Source organism: Carettochelys insculpta, chromosome 20 (assembly GCF_033958435.1).
Source record: "Carettochelys insculpta isolate YL-2023 chromosome 20, ASM3395843v1, whole genome shotgun sequence".
Taxonomy (NCBI): Eukaryota; Metazoa; Chordata; order Testudines; family Carettochelyidae; genus Carettochelys; species Carettochelys insculpta.
The window spans coordinates 9,482,684-9,497,649 of record NC_134156.1 but is presented as its reverse complement, the minus strand read 5'-3'; the positions used below and the strand labels follow the sequence as shown (position 1 = coordinate 9,497,649).

The 14,966-nt window shown below is 50.3% G+C and overlaps 1 protein-coding gene across 2 annotated transcripts in view; it reads right to left on the bottom strand.

Annotated features, from left to right (window-relative positions):
- Nucleotides 1–14,966, bottom strand: part of GRIN2C (glutamate ionotropic receptor NMDA type subunit 2C) — an 84,868-nt gene that overhangs the window by 14,312 nt on the left and 55,590 nt on the right. For both annotated transcript variants that reach the window (XM_075014893.1, XM_075014894.1), the window contains 3 exons: nt 14,071–14,282; nt 11,801–11,969; nt 3,861–4,014 (listed from right to left, as the gene is read on the bottom strand). In XM_075014893.1, coding sequence (XP_074870994.1) covers nt 3,861–4,014; nt 11,801–11,969; nt 14,071–14,282 — 535 coding nt within the window. The remainder of the gene's footprint in view (nt 1–3,860; nt 4,015–11,800; nt 11,970–14,070; nt 14,283–14,966) is intronic.

Below are 14,966 nucleotides of genomic sequence, written 5' to 3'. Positions count from 1 at the left end.
GTGTAGGGTGCGAGAAGACATTGTAACGGTCGAGAGTGCAATCCAACCCCTCTGTGAATCCTCAGGAGAATCCCAAACAGACCAGTCTGTGCAAGGTGAAAAGCTGCAAAACAACTAACCCTGCCATGACAACAACTGCAAGCAAAGCACGCTTGCCAAAACTTCGAGGCTACGCTGGCTGTAGGCCACAAGAGATAGTGATAAGGAATGCATAGGCAATTTTAGGCAATCTTATGGTAATGAGTTAAGCTTTATCAGCTAGCGTTAGGAGGCCTGTTACAGAGCCTCTCCCCGAGCGAAGCGCCGACGCGTTGGGTTTTCCCCCACTGGTGACTGCGGCGTCTCCGGGGCTCCCGTCGCGGGTGTCACGCGCTTTCAATAAACCAAATATAGCACTCGCCTTCTGGGTGCAGCCTCGTTTCTGGGGAACCCGAGCCTGGTTGGTTACAGCTGGAGTTGGGAGGATGAGGGGAAGGCTGGGCTACACTCTCCTGAAAAGGCTCCTCTGACTCCATAAGCGCAGCCCAGCGTCCCAGCACTAGGTCAGAGCCGTGTGTCCTCCAGGGAAGGGGGTGACATTGGCTCCCTCTGGAGCAGACACACGCTGCTGCACAGTGCTGGGGAGCGTGACCGTTTCTCCTGCAATCCCACAGCACAGGAGACAGGCAGCTCTGGGGAGGAGGAGACACTCGTAGCCTCTAGCAGCAGCGTGTCTGACTCCAGAGGGCACAGTTCAAATAGGCCTTCCATGCACAGCCACGCTTTTGCCAACACACACGCAAACATGCAGAACACAGCAAGCTCAGACATGTGCACCAGCAGGCAGGTACATCTGTAGACCTGGCCCTTGTACCTGCACAGATAGGCATGCACCCATATATGCTTACACGTGCAGGTAAACATCTGCCCAACAAGCCACCCTCTCTCCTGGTTCGGGGTCCCAAGCCACAGTTTGAAAACAGCTGGATTAAAGCACCTCTTAGATCCAGTTTCTGGGGTGAAAAATCCTGATTACAGCTTCCAAATGCACTTTTCACTAACATTCTGCAAAAGCCCCGCACACTCTCTCACACACACACACACACTTTTCTAATGGCAGGTACTCCCATTTAAAAGGTGCATTCTCTCACGCACGGGAAACAGCCACGCAGCCGCATGTAGACAGGAATTTTTTGCCACACACACTCGACACCATCACAGAAGCAGCTGTACACGTAGCAACATAAACAGCAAGCAGTCGTGTTGCACCTTAAAGACTAGCAAATGTATGTATTGGGTAATGAGCTTTCATGAGGAAGACCCCTGCTTTACACTGATGACATTTGTGTCTTTAGCCACATGTGGAAAGATCAGCCAAGTGCTGGACCAGCTTCAGGGGGCTGGGTTGACTATCAAAGCTGAGAAGAGCAAGGTGGGGATGGCCGAGGTGTCCTACCTGGGCCATAGGGTAGGCATCAGCTGCTTAGAGCCAAAGCCAGCTCAAGTGGAGGCCAGCAGAGATTGGCCAGTGCCCCATATTAAGAAGCAGGTTCAGGCCTAGAGTGGAATGGCAGAGTCAGAGCTGATGCGAAGGGCTGGCGAGACAGGCAGTCACCCAGGGCCACCAGTTTCAAGGGCCACCGAAACAGACCAGCACGTGCGGGGCTGGACCCAGTGGGCGCTCACTGGAAGGGAACGTGGGAGAGGCAGGGCCAAGGCTGAGCAGCCTGGAGGCCAGGGCACACAGTAGGCAGAGGAGGGTACAGCAGGGCCTGGTGGAAGGGCACACCCACTGGGAGGGTGCACTCACCACTCCTTCCCCCATGCCCAGCAGCCCCCATTTGTCTGGGCCACCAGTTAGGACCAGCCCTGGGCAGGGTTCTACAGGAGGTTTGTGACCCAGTTTAGCTCCGTTGCCACCCCAGCTGTGTAAGAAGGGCACACCAGACAAGGTGGTCTGGACCAAGCAGTGCTGGGGGGCTCTCTGGCTGCTGAAGGAGGCCCCGCTCAGGGCCCCAGGGCTGGTAAACCTGGACTTGGACAAGCCCTTTCTGGTATTCACGACCGCCTCAGACACTGGGCTGGTTGCGGAGCTAATGCAGGTAGACGACAAGGGGGAGCACAGTCACACACACGCATCCACAAACATTTTACACACACACAGAGCCCAACTCACACAGGCATGTAACACACACTCACCCACAGGTTACATCCACAGAGACACACAAACACAGAATCACAGAAACGTGGAGCTGGAAGGGACCTCCAGACGTCAGCCAGTCAAACCATCTGTGCTGAGGCACATTTAAGTGAACCTAGACTATCCCTGCCAGGTGCTTGTCTAACCTGTTCTTAAAAACCGCCAGTGATGGGGATTCCACAATAGCTCTAGGCAACTTGGGCCAGTATTTCACTATCCTTATAGTTAGCAAAATCTTTCTAATATCCAACTTAAATCTCCCTGGCTGCAAAGTAGCCGATTACTGCTTGACTTGCCCTCAGCGGGCTCAGAGAACCGATCTCTTTGAACGTCGTTTCACATATCTCGTAACTATTATCAGGTCTCTTGGAAGACTAAGTAACTTGTGTACCCTGGGAACTTGTCCGAGATTCAGCATTTCATTTCGCAAACACTACTGGAAAGCCACCAGCCACGAGGGGCTACAGGTTTAGGTACTTCTGGGGTGGTGTATGAGTGTATGCGACAAAGCCAGCAAGCCCCCAGCACAAGTTACCTCCCCACACCCACTCCTGATATGGCCCATAGTTAAACTAGTTGTAGAATTGTCTATAGCAGCTTAGCCCCTAAACTACCCTGCTCCATTTTAATTCTCTGGTTCATTGGACTTCAAAGTTTCCTGCTCTGATCAGTGTCCCTGTAACCCAGGCTATAACAATTTTAAACACCAGACAGGTGCAAGGGGAGCCAAGAGGGACACAAAGCGGAAGGCCCATGGATGACAGGAAATCAGCACAACCTGTCGGAAGCGGGAGATATAGAATCAAAGTTTGCACGAGGCTACAGCCTGCAAGCGATGCTCTAAATCAAGCAGCGACTTTGTATGCAGAGGACATGCTTGGCTTTGCTGAGACAAAATGAAATGCAGCGGGTAAGTTAAGTCTTTCATTTCCAACCCTGCATAGAGAAAACAGCCCAGCCAATGGCCCACCAAAGTCATGGGATGTTAAATTCATCTGGCAGCTGTCAAGGAACTCAGCCACCAAAAAAAAAAAAACAAGGCTGAGAAGTTATTCCTACGCGTGGCTATCAATGCAAATTCTTTGCTCTTGCGTAGCACCTTTCATCAGAGGAATGCCGAGTGCTCCATCAGACAATTAGTTCAGCCTCCCCTGTGGGATGGGTGCTATTATAGTCATTTTAAAAATGGGGATACTGAGGCAGAGAGCATGAGTAACTTGCCCAAGATCACACAGCAATTCTATGGCATAGCCAGAAATAGAATCCACGAGTCCAGAACGCCCTCAGTCCTCTTATGTAGCAAGAGACAGCTCGACCAGTGGTACCCAGCCCTGATGGAGTGAGGAGCTGAGCCCAGACAGGTCCTTCAGTGGCACCAGCTGTCAGTTTCATCCCAGAGAAATCAATCGCTTCTCTGGCTCAGCCCTGCTTCTGGGTGCTCCTCGCCCTCTGAACCCACGACAGGCACATTCCTTGGTACCAAAATGGCCCACAACCACCAAATTTGCACAGCACCTAGTTCAGGATCTCCAGGCATGCCAGGAATTCACCCCTGCCTAGAAGCCTCCAGAGCAGCGCCTGCCTCACCCTCTCATTTTCATTCCATGCTCCGCCCCTCTTCAGATGCACTGTGCTTAGAACAGGCACCCATCCAACCCAGCACCAGGCTGGCTCTGCTCACCTAGGAAAGCGGAAGGCGAGACAGTCCCGTTGCTTCTGGCTACCATGACGCTAATGCCGGTCTCCACAAAGGGCACAGAGAAGTCCACGATCTCAGAGCGCTCCTCGTTGATGGTGAGGGAACCTATGGCCATGTCCGCTCGCTGGTAGTACACCTGGAGGATGACAGAGGAGGCGGCCAGGTAAGTCTGGAGCTATGGGAGGGAACCCGCCCCCCCCAGGGATTCTCAGGGGACCTAGCCCCAGCATGGCTGAGCACCATCCTCAGTCAACTCCCCTTCTTGGCTGCGTGGCAGAGAGAGTGTCTCCAGCACGGCCCATTCCTCCTCGCCCATCCCACCTTCAGAGACAGGCTGCACAGAAAAGACACCTCCCTTCCCAATTGGTTCTCCCCTAAGAAGCTCGGGGCCTGATGCTCAGAGACCCCCTCAGCCCTTTGACTATTTCCTGGCAGCACAAAGGAGGTGGACACGGCCCTCGTGGGGCCATTGTAGATCTGGGATAAAGGCCCTAAGCCGGCCTCGTTGCCATTCCAAAACAAAGGGGCCAGATAGAGGGCATGACTATAGTGCAAGGCACAACAGCCATCCTCTGCTGCTAGGGCTGCAAAGGGAAGTGTAGGATGAGCGTTACAGCAGCCAGGCACCACAAGGCCCCTGCACCAGCTACCTTTGCCCCCCCTCCCCAAGCACAGAATGGAACAACAGACTCAGTCCTTGGCCTCTAGGTCAGACCCACACCCCACCACTACCGTCTTCCTTCATTCCTTCCTCCTCCCTGGATTCCTGCCTTGCTACACACTGGGCCCACTGCAGTCAGTGACAGTCTGGGCTGAACACATAGGGACCTCTGGCCTCACGTAAATTACCAAAGCTGGTGGAAAACCAGAATTTCTGTTTTGGGAGAAATTTCAAAGATTTAAAGAAATTGTTCCAAATCAGAGCGACCGAATATTTCTGAAAATGTCCCGTGAAATAGAAATTTTGAAAATTTTTCCATTTTTGCTTTAAAATTAAAATTAAGTACATAAAAATGGCCATTCTTGGTCAGACCAGTGGTCCATCTAGCCCAGTACCCAGTCTTCTGACAGTGCCGGTGCCAGATGTTTCAGAGGGAGTGAACAGATCCGGGCAATTACCAAGTGATCCACCCCCTGTCATCCTGTCCCAGCTTCTGGCAGTCAGAGGTTTAGCCGCCCACAGGATGGGGCTACATCCCTGAACATCCAGGCCAATAGCCATTGATGGAGCAACCTTACATAAATTTTTTAAAACACTGTTATAATTTTGGCCTTCACGTTATCCCCTGGCAATGAGTTCCACAGGCTGTCTGTGAGGTGTTTGCAGAAGCGTTTCCTTTTGTTTGCTTAAAAACTATTGCCTGCTGGGGTGACCCCTGATTCTTATATTATGTGCAGGGGTAACAGCACTACCTGTTTCACTTTCTATGCACCAGTCATGATTTTATAGCGCTATCACATTCCACCTTTGTCATCTCTTTCCTAAACTGAATGGTCCCAGTCTTATTTTTAATCTCTCTCCAGACGGAAGCTGTTCCATACCCTTAATCATTTCTGTGGCCCTTCTCTTTACTTTTTCCAGCTCTGATATATCCTTTCTGAGAGGCTGCAACCAAAACTGTGCACTGTATTCAAGGTGTGGGCATAATATGGATTCATATACTGCCATTATGATATTGCTATCTTATTTTCTATCCCTTTCCTTATGTTTTCTAATGTTCTCTGAGCTTTTTTGACTGCCACAGCACATTGAACAGATGTTTTCACAGAGCTATCTGCAACGACTTAAGATTTCTTGTGAGTGGTAACAGTTAATTAAGACCCGTCATTTTGTATTATATTTACAACATTTATTTCATTTGCTCTTTTCCGTTGCTTTTATGATTTTGACCTTATGTTGAGATATGCCAGCATAGCAGTGCACATCCTGACTTATCGGCAAATAATTTTAAGACTGGAGAAACAAGCAAACAAAATACATTTTGAAATACGATTTTAGCTTTGATATAACATTTAGAATTTTCTCCTAAATCGCGTGTCAAAGTTGACATGACTTTACAAAACAAAAGTGCTGCGTAGAAACATCATTTTCCAACTAAACTATTCAGACAATTTTCTTTCCAAACAGCTCTTTCAGATAACACCTTTGTGGGGGAAAGGGAACTTATTTTCTGCTAATGCAAAAGTGTCCAATAAAATAAACTAAAAATACATGACAACATTGAACTGGACATTAATAAGAACACAAAAACATCAACAAGTCACAGCTGTAAAGCTATAGAACCAGGCAGGCTCAAAATACTGATGACCACCTCAGGGCATCTCCTGCTTTCCTAAAGATAGACCATACGCATCAGCATGCATGGCTTCTGGGTGTTGCTTCAGTGACACATACCGGTTTTAAATCTATGTTAGCCGGGTTTACAACTATTTGGCCTTGCTGGACCAGTGCAAGACCTGGCCCAGTGAACGTAAAGAGAACACCCATTTAAGAAAGTTAAGGTTGCAAAATCAAGCACTTCAAAGTTAGGACATGTCAGCATTAAGGTTGCTTGGGAAACCTTAATTCAGCCCTCCTGTGCATACGTGTAATGGTACTGATCTTGATTGCGTAATCATATTGTCTTTTCCAGAGAACCTCTGCCTCAGTCAGTGAAAAGGTGGCTAGTTATAATGTTTCTTTTTACCCTCATTCAGTGTGTGACCCCAGGCCCTGTTTATTGCAACCCACCCAAACTCTACAATGAATACAAAATTATTGACTGTCCTCCTGGGTATAACTAAGAAGCTCACCCCATCGTGCCTGCCTGCTTCCCAAGTATTAATACCCAGGAGAGCAAGTGGCTGGTGTGTCTATTTTACAAATAGGAAACTGAGGCACGGAGCCATTAAGGCCCAAATTGTCACCAGCACCCGCTAATCTTGGGGGTCCAACTTGAACCCCCAGGGCCTGATTTTTCAGAGGTTTCAGCATTTTTATAGCAATGTGTAAATTCACAGCACCGGGAAATCATGAACATACGGTGATCAGCCGTGAACGTTTTGGTGTCAGTGACTTGTCCGATGTGAGAGAAGTAGGGACGGAAGGTAGGTTTCCCACCAGTATTCAGCTGCTTTCTCCAGATGATCCTGCCTCTCTTCAGTGGCCGCTTAGGGCCCTGAGATAAGATGGGACGGGGGCCCAGCACCACATCCTGGAAGGGGCGGAGCTAAGAGCAGAAGGGGCAGGGCCAAGTGTAATCACCCCTCAGCTGCCAAGCCCGCAGCACTGCCTCCCACCCCCCAATTCCTTTATAGCCATGGGCAGCCAAAGTAATGCTACTACAGTGTTTCAAAGGGACCCAGAGCTCTAGCTGTTGCCGTTACTATGTTGCCAGGCCAGTCCTACCCTAGAGACAGCCCCCCAACCCGAGACTAATTCTCACCAGCAACCAGACACCACCCCGCCATAACTCTAAACCAGGAACCAATATCTGCAACAAACCTCAGGGCCAACTCTGCCCACATATCTACACCAGCGACACAGGACCTAACCACATCAAGCACACCATTGGGGGCTCATCCCTCTGCACGTCTACTAACGTAAGCTATGCCATCGTGTGCCAGCAATGCCCCACTACAATTTACATTGGCCAAACTGGACAGTCTCTAGGTAAAAGAATAAATGGACACAAATTAGACACCAGGAACGGTAACATATGAAAACCTGTAGGAGAACACTTCAATCTCCCTGGACGCTCAGTAACAGATTTAAAAGTAGCCAGCCGACCACAAAAAAAGTTCAAAAACAGACTCCAAAGAGAAACGGGCAGAGCTGCAACTCGTTTGCTAATCTGACACCATCAGTCAAGGATTGAACAGAGACGGGGAGTGGTCGGCCAATTATAAAATCAGTTTCTCCTCTCTTGATGTCCACACCTCCACATTACCTGCTGGGAACGGGCCACGACCTCCCTGAGTGAATTGACCTTGTCAGCTCTGACCCTCCTCTTGACTGGGACTCCCTCCTTTTCATGAGCCTATAAATTTAGACCCTCCTCTGGCACCCCCACTCATGTATCTGACTAAGGGGGTCTTTGCCCACGAAAGCTCACGCTCCAAAATATCTGTTAGTCTATAAGGTGCCACACGACTTCTTGCTGATTTTTCTTTGGCAGTGGCCCAAGCTGTGGGCTCCTTTGAAAAGCCAGGCCCAGAGGCACCTGTTCTCAGCAGGCCTAAATCTCTTCCTCCAGTTCCCTGCCTCATTCACTGCACACCTGCCAATGTCTGTGACAAGCACAGCAGGGATCCTACAGACAACAGCTTCATTCTCTGCACAGCCTGCCGCCATCGCCTTTCATCCAACCTCATGCACCCCCACCATTACCTGCCTTCTGTATCTATCCCCCACAGTAAGTACTGCCCCTCAGCCCCGGATTACCCTGGATCTTTCCCCTTCTCTGATCCTGCTCCTCCATTGTCCCCCCACCCATCAGGCCACCTCCTCGCCAACATTGCCTGGGCACCACCAAGTTTCTAAATGTATAAAACCGAGGACCTTGGCCCGCTCCCCAGCTCTGCTCCTGGAGGCTGCAGGGCCATCCCTCCAGCTCCAAGGCTCAGGGCAGCCAGGTGACTGATGCCAACGTTCCTGCTGTAAATAAGCTCCCCAACTTTCACAGTACACAGAAATCAAGCTGATCCTGTTCCAGAACAAGCCCATCTCTAAAAGAACCCCAGTGCTCCATGTGATTGGTTCTCTCTGTGTTCAGCCTGGGACGCGCGGGGCCTGCTGTGCACCCCTGAACTCGTCCTTCTTGCTCCCTGTTCACCATGAGCCAAAAATAAAAATAAAAACAAAAGATGCAACAAGTAAGCCTGAAACAAGCCAAATTTTTGCTTTTTTCAAGCGCTTTGGTGACTGCTGCCCCTGCCTGCGGGCACCACCCCTGCGGCCAATGTTCCCTGTAAACTGAACACTTGGGCGGCAGCTCAGGAGAGATTCGGGTGCCACGACCTAATTAGCAGAGTGCCCACAGCTGGCAGTGCATGTTTCTATTGGCAGTGCACACTGGCACACGCTTTGGCTCGCATAACAAAATTTATTCCACACATGAATGGAAAAAATGAGAGAGAACCCTGTCTGCAGCTCTCATTGGCCAGGAACCACAGCCAATGGGAGCTGGAAAGTCAGTGCTGGGGGTGTGGGGGACAGTGTACAGACAGCCCCGGGCTGTCCCTACACTTAAGAGCCAGCCTTGCCTGTTCCCTCTAGGAGTGCAGAGCCAGGGCAGGTATAGAACTTGCCTTAGCCTCATGCCACTGCCAGCCGGACTTTAGTGGCATCTTAAAATCTCCACAAGGAGACGGAGGCTGATTCTGGTATTCTCCCAGCCAGTCCAGGAGCGCTGGCAGCCCAAGACCACTGAAAGCACAGCAAAGACTTTCCTTAATCTCAGTTCCTGTCTCTGGCATCACAGCAGCCTCTGGCAGATGGGAGGAGCCCCAGGTTGAAGAGATGGAAACTTTGGAGATGGTAACTACCAAATAAACTGGTCTGTGCAGGTTTAGCCTCTTTAATCCAGCATCCTCGGGACCTGACTGGTGCTGGACTAGGGAATCTCCTGAACCACTGGAGGTCAGTATTGTCTAGGAGCATCACCAGCACTTTCACTGCTTTCTGGGCTCTTAGAAGACACTCAGGGGTAAACTGCAGCTAAATAACAGCACAGAACACTGACAGCCAGGACTTAGGCTTGTTGCAAACTTGGTAGGACCATGGGAAACTTGGCCACCCCTACGATAAGTGGACATCCAGCAAACTAAAATCATGCCAGAGCACAGATGTTGCTGGACCAGAGAGTACTAAACTAGAGAGGTTCAACCTCTACTGAGTAGGTGCAAACAGATTTTTTTGGAAGCTGAGAACGTGGCCAAGTTTGGGTCTATTTTTACAGAAACTCCACAAGGCACACGCTTGATGCTGGGACAAATATCTTGCTCCAAATCATGCAGGCACTAGTGCTTCAATCATAGAATCATAGAAGAGTAGGACTGGAAGGGACCTCGAGAGGCCATCGAGTCCAGCCCCCTGCCCTCATGGCAGGACCAAGCACTTTCTAGACCGTCCCTGAAAGCCATCTATCTAACCTCTTCTTAAATAGCTCCAGTGATGGAGATTCTACCACCTCCCTTGGCAATTCGTTCCAGTGTTTGATCACCCTGACAGTTAGGAACTTTTTCCTAATGACCAACCTGAACCTCCCCTGCTGCAATTTCATTCCATTGCCTCTTGTTCTATCCTCAGAGGCAAGGAAGAACAAGTTCCCTCCCTCTGCCTTATGACACCCTTTTAGATACCTGAAAACTGCTATCATGTCCCCCCTCAATCTTCTCTTTTCCAAACTAAACAAGCCCAATTCTTTCAGCCTTTCTTCATAGGTCATCTTCTCTAGACCTTTGATCATTCTCGTTGCTCTCCTCTGGACCCTCTCCAATTTCTCCACATCCTTCCTGAACTGCGGTGCCCAGAACTGGACACAATACTCCAGCTGAGGCCTAACCAGCGCAGAGTAGAGCGGGAGAATGGCTTCTCGTGTCTTGTTCACAACACACCTGTTAATGCATCCCAGAATCACGTTTGCCTTTTTCGCAACAGCATCACACTGTTGACTCATATTTAGCTTGTGGTCCACTATAACCCCTAGATCCCTTTCTGCTGTACTCATTCCTAGGCAGTCCTTTCCCATTCTGTGTGTGTGACACTGATTGTTCCTTCCTAAGTGGAGCACTTTGCATTTGTCCTTATTAAACTTCATCCTGTTTACTTCAGCCCATTTCTCCAGTTTATCCAGATCCTTTTGAATTATGACCCTATCCTCCAAAGAAGTTGCAACCCCTCCCAGCTTGGTATCATCTGCAAACTTAATAAGTGTACTTTCTATGTCAATATCTAAATAGTTAATGAACAAATTGAACAGAACCGGTCCTAAAACAAACCCCTGCAGAACCCCACTAGTTATACTTTTCCAGCAGGATTGAAAACCATTAATAACTACTCTTTGGGTACGGTTATCCAGCCAGTTGTTCACCCACCTTATAGTAGTCCCATCTAAGTTGTATTTGCGTAGTTTATTGATAAGTATATTATGTGAGACTGTGTCAAATGCTTTACTGAAGTCTAGGTATACCACATCCACCGCTTCTCCCTTATCCACAAGACTCGTTATTCTATCAAAGAAAGCTATTAGATTGGTTTGACATGATCTGTTTTTAACAAAACCATGCTGGCTGTTCCCTATCACCTTACCACCTTCCAATTGCTTGCAGATGATTTCTTTAATTACCTGCTCCATTAACTTTCCTGGCACAGAAGTTAAGCTGACTGGTCTGTAGTTTCCCGGGTTATTCTTGTTCCCCTTTTTATAAATGGGTACTATATTTGCCCTTTTCCAGTCTTCTGGAATCTCTCCTGTCTCCTACGATTTTCCAAAAATGATTGCTAATGATTATATACCCTTTTTAACTTGGACACAACAATGTACTTTTCCTTAATTTTTGAAACATCTCAATCAGTTAAGCTAAAATTTTCCCCAAATTCAACATAAGGCAGACACCCAAGCTTCAGCTCACACAGTTAAACGTTGGCAAAGTTATAAACAACTTAAAACAGGGTCTTATCATGCAAAATGCAAGGTGGCCTTGCCTTCAGGCAATACTTTCAGTCTTCCCTACAACTACTGCCCCAGGGTCATTCATGTCACCTTGTGATCTCACCAAGCATCAGAAACTGACTCCAAATACTGAAATTCTGACTCAACTCAAGTGGGGGAATCCCAGGCCAGGTCACGCTTTCAAGCGTTTCAGTTAGCCAATTGCAGGCATGGCCCTCCTCAAGGCAAGGTGCACTGTGGGACTGGATCAGTCCTATCCCCGCCTACCTCTCCAATCATGCCATTCCAGATGCCACGCACTATCTTCCCGTGTTTTCCATTCGTCACCAGGTAGAGGTCATAGGAGAACTTCACTGCCTTGGCCAGCTTCTTCAGGATATCGATGCAGAAGCCCTTGCAGCAGAGTTTGGTGTAGGGGTCCACAGAGCCATCCCCACTGACATCAAGATATTTAAAAAAACAACAGAGACACAGGTCACTTCTTGCAGAGGATCTCCGTGCTACTGCCAGGGCCATTCCACCAGTGATATCATGCACTGCTGTGTACCGCTATATGCGAGTGCAGGACCAAATAGTCTAGAGAGAGCTCATGAAGCAGCACTACAGTTGCTGAGCCTGGTTTGCTCAGCCCTGCAGGCTGGATAGTCGTTCACATCCCTGCAAAGCAAGTGCAAAATGGTACTGGGCCAGAATTCTCCTCTCTCGTGCCTCTAGCCATGACATTACAGAGGCACTTTTCCCAAGAGCGACATGCCAGCATAAGCGCCTTGGTACTCTGCTGCCCTGCCACTGGTGTAGATGTTAACACTGATGCGAAGTAAATACCATATGTGGCTGATCTGGCCTGAGTTGGTGGCAGTTTACACTCACTCTAGATCAGGGGTCAGCAACCTTTCTGAGGCGGAGTGCCAAAACTGGACCCTCTGACCTCTATGTACAGTCCAAGTGCCGGTGATACTTTTTCAAGTCACTAATAGTCCTACTTACAACAGCTTCATTAATGAATGAAGGTGCAGAGCTTTTCCATTCAGGTGCTGGCTGGCAGCATTAGCCGGTCTTTTGTTAATCCACAGACAGCCTGGCTCTGAGCAAGCTCCTGGCTGCCTGGGGAAGGAGGGGCAGGGCTGAGATCCTACCTTGCATGCCAATGAAAATCAGCTTGCGTGCTACTCTTGGCACCTGTGCAAGGGGTTGCTGACCCCTGCTCTCCACTCAGCTTTGCACTGCTGGAAGTGATGGGACAGCAGTGCTGGGACGTTGGCCCCAAAGTCAGTAGGGAATGAGGACCACAGAGCAAGTCCAGACTGCAAGGAAGGAGTTGGGCTTGCCAGCCAACTGGGAGAACAACTCCCCGGAGACCTGAGCAGGGTGCTGCAGAATTCCTGCTACTCCCCTGGGAAAGATGCACATCACTCTCCACGTGGGGGAGTCTTGGAGCCCTCCGCACGGAAGCACAACTGCAGAATGGCCCCCTGGATCCCCAGCATGAGGAGGACGTGGCTTTCCATGTGGGGAAGGAAAGACGAGGGGAGAGAACTGTGGAAGCGGCAGGGCCAGCCAGGGAAGTGAGAGAGATGCTCCAGCCGGCTGGCTGACACAACCTTGCTCAGACAGCTGCAGAGTTCAGCCATAGGCAAGAGATTAATAAGCACGCACAGGCCAGCCGGGCTGTCCCCTGGCCAATCTCCACGGCCACATTTTCAGCCTGTCTCACGGGAGCCTCGGCCGCAGCTCTGGGCTCTGCAGGACAGCTCTCCACAGAGGCAGCCCTGGAACAGGAACGGATGGGCCAGAGCAGCAGCCAGCCTGCTGGGAAAACGTGGCATTCGCAGACGATGAACTGAAGCTTGAGAATCTGCTCCAGGGGCTTCTCACTGACAGCATCAGGACAAAAGTCTAGTCTGAGCCAGAGGCTCCCAGGTCTGACAGTCAGGACTGGGCTGCAGTCCAGTTTCATGCAGCGTCTTAGCTGCAAGCAGCAGGCCTGAAGTCAGAGCTCTGGCTGCCAGGGTAAGAAATCCTGCCTCAAATTCCTGTGCTGGATCCTTGCACCACATAAAACCCTCACCAGCCACACTCGACCGGTCAGGGTCGATCTTCCAGAGTTCGATTTAGCATGTCCGGTAGATGCACGAAATCGATCTCTCTGGGGTCGGCAGTCAACCTCTGTACTCTTCGCTGTCACAAGGCGCAAGGGAGGTTGACAGGAGAAACAGCAAAGACCGTCAAATGTCAATTTCCGGCATGTCCATTCTAGCTACGCAATTGCCAGTGTTAGAATTCCGTACCTGAAACCGACTTATTTTCCTAGTGTTGCCCAAGCCTCAGGAAGCACCGTGCTTGCAGGCTGCCCAGTTCTGCTCCTTGCTTGGGCAGGACATGGACTCCCCCATCTACCAGCCCTATCAGAAGCAGACCCTGGGTATGTCTAACCATGCTCCAGCACACTGGGAGGAGCTGAAGATGAGTTTCAGTCCCCCGCACCGTCCCCCAGTCAGGCACGGTGCATCCAGCAGCTCCCCGGCCTGCCTGCTTACCTGTCGGTGGTGTTGGTTTGCTTCCGGCAGGGGACAGTGTTACGCACGCAGACACCCGTGGCTGGGTCTGTGTTCTCCACGATCACAAAGGGCCGCTCCTCAAGGGTGGCCACGGTGAGGTGGCGGTTGTCCGACATGGGCTGCAGGAAGGAACCGTAGCGGGGCCACACGGGGTACTTCAGGTGGATGATCCCCTTCTCCCATCTCCCCACCTGCCCGAGATAGGAGACCAGCATTATTGCCCGCACAGGAGGAGAAATGCCTGCAGCTGCCTGGTGCCGGGGCGTGGGAGGTTCTTCAGGGGGCGGCGGGAGATTGCTTCCCACAATTGCAGCAGCGCTGTTCTGCTAGAGGAGGAGAGAGCAGGTGAGGAAAGCTACTGGGGAGTCTGGATATTGTGGCCGCCTGGCCGTGACCGGACGATAGAGCTCTGATGGGCAAACAGCACATAGCAAATAACCCATTTTGCCTCTCTCTCTCCCTGGGAGCAGATGCAGACCCCCCCCAGATCCACGCACTATGTAGAGCAATTTGCCAGCATGGCCCACTGAATGATCATTGGCTCCTCAAGAGCTATTTGCTGCATTTGATAGTCAAGCTGCTATGACTGGGCCTATAGGTCACATGGTGTTTCTGACCACCCCAATTGGAGGAGAAAAATCTTTCAGAATCCCACTGCTGCCGCACACGGCCAATTACGGATTCCGACTTTGCTTTTGCACCAAAGTGCTGACATACAAACCGAAAACGCTCTGTGCTGGGGAGCTGCCATGTTGGCAAACCAGTTCACTTGGATACATGCGGAGGTTGAATCCAAAGTGGGCGCAAGCCCTGGCAGAAAGGGATTTGCCTAAAAAGGTGCACAAAGGGTGGCAGGCTGGTTTTCTCGGTTTTGT